Genomic DNA, 9,536 nt, shown 5'->3' with positions numbered 1-9,536 from the left:
TTGTTTAGATATTTTTAGAGTGGACTACATTCAAACTAAAAAGAGTGAACCTACTCACTAAAACCTAGACTAGATGCAAACTAAAGTAGATGAATTAAAAAAAAAAGGGCAACCAAATATACTTGCACAGAGGGAGTACATATGAACCAAGATAGGTGAGGTCATTAATATGGACTAGATTTGCTGTCATATTGGGAAAAAAACAAGGGCCAAAAGGCACAAATAATTGAAGAAAGACAGAAATGGAAGCTTCTCTAGATTTGATAATAATTTGGTGAAAAAAGACAGAGAGAAAAAGGGGAAAAGGTGCCAATTTGGGCCGAGAGAGACAGAACCCAGCTCCTGCTCACGTACAACAAAACGCGGTTTCGTGATGTCCCACACGGTCCCTTTCTACCAGCCTCACGCGACGCGGCCCCACACGACGCGGCCCCACACGTCAGCATAGAACGGTCAACTAAACGGGAATCCTACCGTCCGAGCTCCTTCTGCGGGTTTTAGACAAGGGCTTGGGAAACTGAGGAAAGACTAAGGAGCTGGGGAAAATTGAGTACAACTATGGACCCGAGGGCACGAAATAGAAAGCCCATTTCTAAATTGTTCATTTGGAATAAAGAAATGCATTATGAACAAACGATAGAAGAAATATAGTAAGGCAACCAATCTACTCACAATGTCCAAACTTTCAATATATATATCTTCATTATTAGAGAGCAATTACATGTCTTATACCTCGTCTGGGAACAACATCAACATATGCTCTCAACAAGTCTGACAAATTTTCCTCGACAACTATGTAACCATAAGAAACACCCTCAACAACAAACAAACAATTTAAAAATAATAGTTCCCACTCTGGGTCTAGCTATATGTTTCTACTGCATCCCCATGTTGATAAACTCATCTTGATCCATCATAGTAGCTTCCCATTGTGGGGTAGGTACTGATGCACTTGGCATGCCACCACACATCCTTCTTTGGTGATGATCCAGGGTAACCATAGGTTGCATATGTAGTAAAGTTGATGGGTTGTCAACTTGGAAAGTCGGTATCGGAGCTACCTCTGGGATGTACCTATTGTTCACATCAACATCATTTGTTGTACTCACAAAGTAGCTAACTGGGGTGTCTTGGGTTGGTAGTAGAGTATTGGTAATGGTGTCCAATCGGGGCCCACCTATGTGGTGGCTATGCGATGATATGCTAGATATGGCTTGGGGGAAATTGCTCGCACGTGTGATCCTCTTCATAGTTTCCTCTGACATCTTCACCTGAAATGTAATCATTTTGTTCTATTAGTTGCAACCAAACCATATATTATATTTATTTAAAGTTGAATGCAGTCTTTGTGTGCATCAACTAATTATCATGATTCATCAATTAATCACTTACACCTCATGGGAAATTTTGGTATGTTATATAATGTGTCACAAGCATCATTTGTCTTAACAAATAAAAACAAAATTATAGAAAAAAATTCAAGTGGCTTTTGAAACCTAGTATGATTGTGCCTTAAGCATATGCTCAACATGAATATTCAATTGCACCCTAACCATATATAAGTGTAGCATACCTTTGTTTCTAAGGTTTCAACATTTGCCTTTAATATCCTATTGTCAACAATAACGTTGTTGTATCTTTGACTGACTTCTGTAAGACTCATCATCAGAGATTTGTTTTCAAATCTTAGTAATGACACCTGTATTGATTTAGGACTTGTTAGATTCATTACTCGTGTACTATGCCACTTTCATAAGAAGTAAAATTGTGTTGTTAAGAATGACATACCTGCTGCTCTAGTTCCTTCATGTGAGCAGCTTTTCTACTCCTTGAGCGTCGAGCTGAATCTCGGTTAGATTCCTTCCTTCATATGATAAGGAAAATATAAAAGTAAGGTCTTGAAAGACAAACATAAATAAATAAAAATTTATAAACAAATATAATATGCGGTATGAGCAAGGATAAACTAGCTATATACTATCATATTTTGTACATGATTTAGTTCAACGTGCACTTTTCATGTGCACATGATGTATGCGCAAAATTTTCAACAAGAGGAGATGTAAAGTACCATAACACAACAAGATCCACCCAAAATCTCTACCATGTTGACGTGAGATTCAACTAGAATAAATTGGTTCCACATCCTATTGGATCTTCGCTGTATTATAATTAGGGACGTAAACAATGTGGCATATTTACATTACATATGCCTAAGTTCTGACTCTTTCGAGAAACACGCCGTATGATCCCCCAAAACAACAAAATAAACATATTATTAGTGAGCCTACTCATACAACAATAAATTAGGCCCTTACATGCATAGTTGATTGCGTTGAAATACTTATCCTTAATTCATATCAACCTACCAATGACAACTTAGTAAAAAAAGTTCAAAAGAAAGTCCAATGTCAACTTGATATAAAGGACCGTAAAAATGATCAATACTTTCAAATTGAATATAAATTAAGCCAAGTCCACCCAACACAAACCACAAACAGGTTCCAATCATGTAGCCAAAACTAAATATGGGAGATATCTCCAAAAATGGAAATATAGCTGGCTCGCAAAATCGAGTATAAAATTTTGATGCACAACAAACACATACGTATATTTGTATAGCGAAAATGCATAACTCGATGAAAAGACCATGAAACGGATACACAATTTATGTTACCTCTTCTTCACTTTTGCTGCAGTAACATTCCTATTTCCCATTGTTTCTTCATCCCCTTCCATATCATCATCTGATGGTGATGGATTCCATGAGGAAGAGCTAACTTGATGGACACCAACCTCTACACCAACACGTTATATTATTTGTTGGACAAGAATCCCATTAGCCATAGGCACACAAAAAGGAAAATATGAGAACTATATATAAGTCATATGGAAACATCAATGATCAACTTAACTTGTAGCATAAGTAATTTCATAAAAATATATGCTTAGTAGAGTACCTCCAACGTGATTTGGCGAGCCCAAGTTACTATAGCCATTTGAATTTTGTGATGCTATATTGCCATGTGAACTTTGTAGGAAAATTCCACGTGAGGTCTGCGCATACACGTTACAAAAGTGAATGTTGAAGATGAAAATAATTAACAAGAAAAAATGCAAAAATTAATATTTCTACTAACGATATTTCATATAACTTAGATATTCATAATGTCACTTACCCCATTTTGAGTATAAAAACAAGTTTTCACTAAACAAATTAACATAAGACATATTAAATCTTCACATTCAAACTTAAGAGTTCTCATCATTAGAATAAAAATAATCAAGTGACCTCATGGTCCATGCTTTTATCCATGCTCATGTCCATTGAGTGAGACTACTCCACGTTCAATTTGTTGAAGTCAAGAATAAAAAAAAATCCCAATGATTTTGTTTTAGTTATGAGGGTTCTAACGGTTCTTACAGAAAATAGAAGTCCTAAAGCAAACATGGTAAGAAAATATTGCCTATAAGTGGGTACCTTTGCAATTTTGAATTAGTAATATTTTTATTAGGTGGAACGCCAAACTTGGGTCAAATGATAGAGTCATTGCCTATCTCTCTTTATATAAACTTCCTCCACCACCTTAACCGTAACTCCACCCTCTACATCTGTGCCTCCTTCTAATCTCTAACCTTCACTACTCTCGCCATTCCTCTGTTATCCACCATCTTTAGTTGTGCCAATATCCCCACCGCAGTAGTCAAATAGTTTTTAAAAATCATTAAAATAAGATGGTAAACACAAGCATTTTGCAGCAAAACATACATTTTGTGACCTATGCATGAATCCCCCAATCATCCCTTTCGCACACCAAAAACAAAGACCCATTGTATTCGTGGCCTCCCAATGACTAATTCTCCCTTTCCCCACCATTCCTGTCTCCCCTTCGCCCCATCTCTGAACGCTTATTGCCAAGAGATATGACCTCATGATCCTTTCCACATGAAAATCATGACGCTTGATGTTGTCTGGCCTTCTACAAGCCCAGTCACTAGAAAAGTTGCTAGAACATTAATTGTTGGGCATGAGATGCATCGTTTGTTTTTCAGGTGAGGAAATTCAACTTACTTCCAGAAATAAGAGGTGGTGATATGCTTACCAACATGTTGCATAAAAATATTTAAGATATCCAAAACATATTTTTAGGAACACAAATCACTTCCATCACTTTTTTTTGAAAGGAATACGGTAGGGGAAGCCCCTACAATGATTTTGTTTTTAAATAATAAGAACCTAAATTCGCGTCCTTGTGAACTTGAACCTGGGTGGCTAGATTGTACATCCACTTCCCTAACCAAGTGAGCTAGGCTCACTTCTTCACTTCCATCACTTCAATAATAGGTTACAAAAGAACAAAGTGACTCACACTTCGATTTGGCCACGGGACCCCAATAATCAAATCATCTTCAAATTTTACCACATCTTAATTACTAAAGAATGAACAACCATCCAGTAACTCACGCACGCATGTTTTTAAGGCTATGGAAAGATAGAGGGAAAGAGACGGTATGTGAGAGATAGAGTACTGTACCCTCCACACGGCAACCGCGGCGAGGTCCGCATCGAGCTTCCGCCTTAGCATCGCGTTGTACGCCACCGGGTCCAACGCCGCGCTCGCCGATGTTGGTGCGGGTGGCGAGGAGATTACCTCCACAACGTCGTTATCCTCCTCCTGGATGACCTCGTAGCGCCTCTTATGGCTCGCTTCGGCCGCCGGATTATTGTGAAGCTCTGAATCAGCTTTTGAGTTCGTTGCTGGTGGGGTGGGGGTGTCCAGTGATGATGAATTGTCCATGAGCTTTGGGGAGAAGCATTCTGGCAAGCACGGGTTCATAGCTCCACCACCACCTACACCACCACCGGCATCGATCTCTGCTCCTCCGGTGCCTCCACTGTCCGCCTGAGGCTCCAACGCCAAAGACGGCAAGGGAGTCTGGAAAGGGATGGGTTCGGGGATGTTCTCATCTAGTGAGAATAGATGGTCCATCTTGATGTTTATAGAATGGAAATCTGATCAAGAAATGGTGGTTTTAACCCATGAGATCCAGCGAAGAGACGAGGGGTGGAAAAGGCAAAGGTGAGAACCGTGACCCAGGTTTTGGCTACAACTAACCCATGGGTTGGGTTTTGAAGGATTTGAGTTGAGGCCTTGAGGACACGAATATATGTGGTTTATTTAATACAACGCTATCATACAAGGTATTCTGCATTCAATGCTAAAGATAGATATAGCATATAATCTTTGTGCTAAATGAAAGGGATATTGATGTGCGGCGGAAAATGGCTCAACAATGCAGCTTCTATTGCAGCGCTATTTATGTCAGTGATATTCTACATGGTTTGAAAGATATACAACACTATTCTAGTGGCCTACCATCGCCTAGAGAAGAGCTTTCGTACTTGAGAGTATATTGAAGGGTGTGATCCACGAAACCCCAACCTATGCACTATCGTTTGTCATCATGTATATGCGGTTTATTTCTGTTAGCCTTTTTTGCCATGTTGTCTTTATTTAGGCAATGGTGTTTTTTTATCTACGAACCACGACAAACAAAAAGTTTTGTAATATATATGCTTGTTCATCGTGAGTGCGAATGAAACCAAATACTTCTAGATGAAGTATAAAAGTGTTAATGGAAAAGTGTAAATGCGTGTCGTATTAACGTTGTGTTTGTTTCGACTTACTAAGATCTCTACGCTTCCACATGATCTAATATGTGTGGTCCTAAATTTATATTATTATTGTATATATTAAAGATATCGACGACATTAACTTGTGTTATACACTATAGCTAGAGTGACAACAGATGCGTGGAAACGTCCCTATTTTCCTCCGCTAACGTAACAAGGAACATGTTCCGCGTGGGGCCATATCCACAAGACCCACTTAATTTCTTTATAGGGATTTCTATTTTCGTGCCCTCGGTTCCTTAGGTGTGCTCAGTTTTCCCCAGCTCCTTAGTTTTTCCTCAGTTTTCCCCAAGACCTTGTCTGAAACCATCACAGGTGCTGTAACGGCCGGTTGCCCGACGGTTGACCATTATCTTCTGACTAGTGGGGCCACGTAGAGCCCGCAAAGACACGTCAGACCATCCATCTTTGTTTGACCGTAAGCATCGTTGTATCCCTGACCAAAACGAGCACAAGTGGGGCTTCGGTATATCGAATGACAAGTGGGCCATGGCGTTGATACAAGGGGCAATACACGGGTAGGAATAGATTTTTAAACGGAGCTCTACAGCAATGGCACGGAGGAGGTGGCCTACGGGGTACCGAGATGAGATCGACGTCCACAAAGAACTGCATGAGGCGAGACCAGAAACATTAGATAGATATGAACTAGACGCGTTTGACGATGCAAAGAAGAGAAGAAATGGTCGACGACAACGACGACTACCTCAAAACTTTGACTGACCGTGTCCGACACGAACGCGAGCAATGTAGAGAAAACTAGTGTCTCTCCTTTCTGGCGTGTATAGATGGGTGCTAGAAGAGTGTGGTGGCGAAGGGAAAGACCTCGCGGTGGTATGTGGCGTCCAGCATAGCGGGGCGGCGTGGCCGTGCCCACAGCGGCGTGCATGCATGTTCGGCATTGGCATCAGCATGTATGTTCGGCATTGGCCTCGGCGATATCTCTGGTGTGTCAGTGATCGAATGAGGGGACGGGATTGAGGGTGCATCCCGACGGTGACCTAGCAGTGGCGGCGAGCATAGCCGTTCTGACCATGCCGATATCGGCATCGGCAAAGTTTGGAGGCTGTGGTGCTCGAATAAAGGTGGGATTTGTTTCTTGTACGCCAAAAGTGATCTGAAACAAGTTTCATGTTGAAGGTTAGGTAACGAAAGTTTGTAACTAAGCCCAAAATTATACTAGCGCCATGGTGAGGTTCTTTTTGATAGAGCTATACGGTTGGGCAAACTTTTTTGACACTTTTTAGATAGGGTTCCTTGTTGTTACACGTATGACATCATCTATGGCAAATTTGGGGTCATTTGGAGATGTTCAAAAAAATCACTTTGCTTAAACGCATGCCGTTTCGTCTAACTGAAACCAGCTTTTCTAACAAGGTGATTTATTCTACCTTCTCTAAATGACCTCAAATTTCATACAGCTGATCTTCTATACATAGATAGATAGATTGTTTCGTTTTTATATTTTTCGAACTTTTTATTTCCCTTTATAATACCCAATTAATTTTCAGGTCAAAACCTCGAAAACATCATCATGTATGGCATCATTTTTGCCCTAAATTTCAAATTTTGTGAAACTTTCCCTTTTAGATATTCCTTGTTGTTATAGATATGGCATAATTTATGCCAAATTTGGTTAGGTCTCACTGAAACCAGCTTTTGTAACAAGTTAGGTTTTTTCGACCTTCTCAAAGGGGATTTTTTTCTACCTTCTCTAAATGACCTCAAAAATCATACAGACGATCTTCTATACAAAGATAGGTGGATTGTTTCGTTTTTACATTTTTTTTGAACTTTTATTTCCCTTTATAATGCCCATTTGTTTTCAGGTCAAAACCTCGAAAGTTAACATAAGTAGATGGTGAACCCTTCCAAACTTCAAATACAGAGATAGATAGATTGGTTCGTTTATCATTTTTACCGTGAATAGTAATGGCTACAAGAAATCGGTGATGGTTTATCATTTTTTGCGTGAAAAGTAATGGATACAACAAATCGGTGATGGTTTATCATTTTTTCGTGAAAATTAATGGCTACAACAAATCGGTGATGGTTTATCATTTTTTGCGTGAAAATTAATGGCTACAACAAATCGGTGATGGTTTATCATTTTTTGCATGAAAATTAATGGCTACAACAAATCGGTGATGGTTTATCATTTTTTTCGTGAAAAATTAATGGCTACAACAAATCGGTGATGGTTTATCATTTTTTGCGTGAAAATTAATGGCTACAACAAATCGGTGATGGTTTATCATTTTTTTCGTGAAAAGTAATGCCTAAAAGAGTTTATAATTTTTAGCGCGTGAAAATGAATACAGAAAACCGCCCTTTAGCATACTTAGAGAGTGGAAGGTAACCGCCGACAGAGAGAGAGAGGGGTTATCCCGCCCGTTAGATCATACGATCAACGGTCGGCGGGCACGATCCGCGTGACATGGGCTAGACCAATCGGGGCAATGTTGCACGTGTGAGAGAATTTGTGGAGGGAGAGGGCAAAACTGAGTAGTATCAAGAAACCAAGGGCACCTATGTAATAAACGAGACTAAGGGATTCAAATATGAGATTTAAAAAATGGAAAATGCGTGTTTTGTACAATGAAACCCATCTTGGCCTATCTCAAACTATTTGCAATAAAAATATACATGAGTGTGAGAATTGTTGCCTCATTTAGACAAAGTATGTTTTGGGGAAAGCTGTTTTGGGAAGGGATTATTGTGGAAAACCATGCACCTTCATAGCTACTAGGTGATTTGAGAAGGCCTTTGAGAAGTGGCAATTTGTGGTAAAACTTGATTTATCTATGACTTATCTATGTTTTGAGAACTGGCAATTTGTGGTAAAGACTCCATGAGTATGTGCCACTATTTTTCGGAAGTTTTTGCACATTAAATGACTCATTTAACTAGTTAATCCCATTTGTTGACTGTCTGTTGACTAGCTACTTGAGGGTAAAACTGAGCATATTGCACTAGCCAGTATTAGCACTCTAGGGGAAAACTGAGCACTGCTGGCGTGCAGTTGACGTGGGAGTTAGAAATCTCTGTGGTGTAACTTTTCTTCAGGTCCCCGGCAATGGCGCCAGAAAAAGAGCTTGATAACGCGTGAAGCACACGTCCGTTAAGAACCCCAAGAGGAAGGTGTGATGCGTACAGCAGCAAGTTTTCCCTCAGTAAGAAACCAAGGTTATCGAACCAGTAGGAGTCAAGGGCCACGTGAAGGTTGTTGGTGACGGAGTGTAGTGCGGCGCAACACCAGGGATTCCCGCGCCAACGTGGAACCTGCACAACACAATCAAAATACTTTGCCCCAACTTAACAGTGAGGTTGTCAATCTCACCGGCTTGCTGTAAACAAAGGATTAAATGTATGGTGTGGAAAATGATGTTTGTTTGCAAAGAACAACAGAGAACATAGTTTGCAGTAGATTGTATTTCAGATGTAAAAGAATGGACCGGGGTCCACAGTTCACTAGTGGTGTCTCTCCCATAAGAAATAGCATGTTGGGTGAACAAATTACAGTTGGGCAATTGACAAATAGAGAGGGCATAACAATGCACATACATATCACGATGACTACTATGAGATTTAATCAGGGCATTACGACAAAGTACATAGACCGCTATCTAGCATGCATCAATGCCTAAAAAGTCCACCTTCGGGTTAGCATCCGCACCCCTTCCAGTATTAAGTTGCAAACAACAGACAATTGCATTAAGTATGTGATACGTCCATTTTGCATCACTATTTTATATCATAATTTACTGTTATTCATTGATATATTTCATATTTAGAGGCGATACTTATGTTATTTCATCTATTTTGCATATTTCATGATTAT

General features: G+C 39.7%; 1 protein-coding gene across 1 annotated transcript; it reads right to left on the bottom strand.

The window, feature by feature from the left end:
• Nucleotides 1-875: 875 nt before the first annotated feature.
• LOC124672441 (bZIP transcription factor RISBZ2-like) lies at nucleotides 876-4,991 on the bottom strand. Its single transcript, XM_047208664.1, has 6 exons — nucleotides 4,536-4,991; nucleotides 2,961-3,057; nucleotides 2,678-2,798; nucleotides 1,789-1,864; nucleotides 1,574-1,699; nucleotides 876-1,271 (listed from the first exon to the last, which is right to left on the bottom strand). Exons 1-6 carry the CDS (start codon nucleotides 4,989-4,991, stop codon nucleotides 876-878), a joined length of 1,272 nt encoding a protein of 423 aa, XP_047064620.1.
• Nucleotides 4,992-9,536: the final 4,545 nt, after the last annotated feature.

Source organism: Lolium rigidum, chromosome 7 (genome assembly GCF_022539505.1).
Source record: "Lolium rigidum isolate FL_2022 chromosome 7, APGP_CSIRO_Lrig_0.1, whole genome shotgun sequence".
NCBI classification, from domain to species: domain Eukaryota; kingdom Viridiplantae; phylum Streptophyta; class Magnoliopsida; order Poales; family Poaceae; genus Lolium; species Lolium rigidum.
Note: the sequence above shows the minus strand (reverse complement) of the source record. Positions and strands in the feature narration are given on the sequence as shown.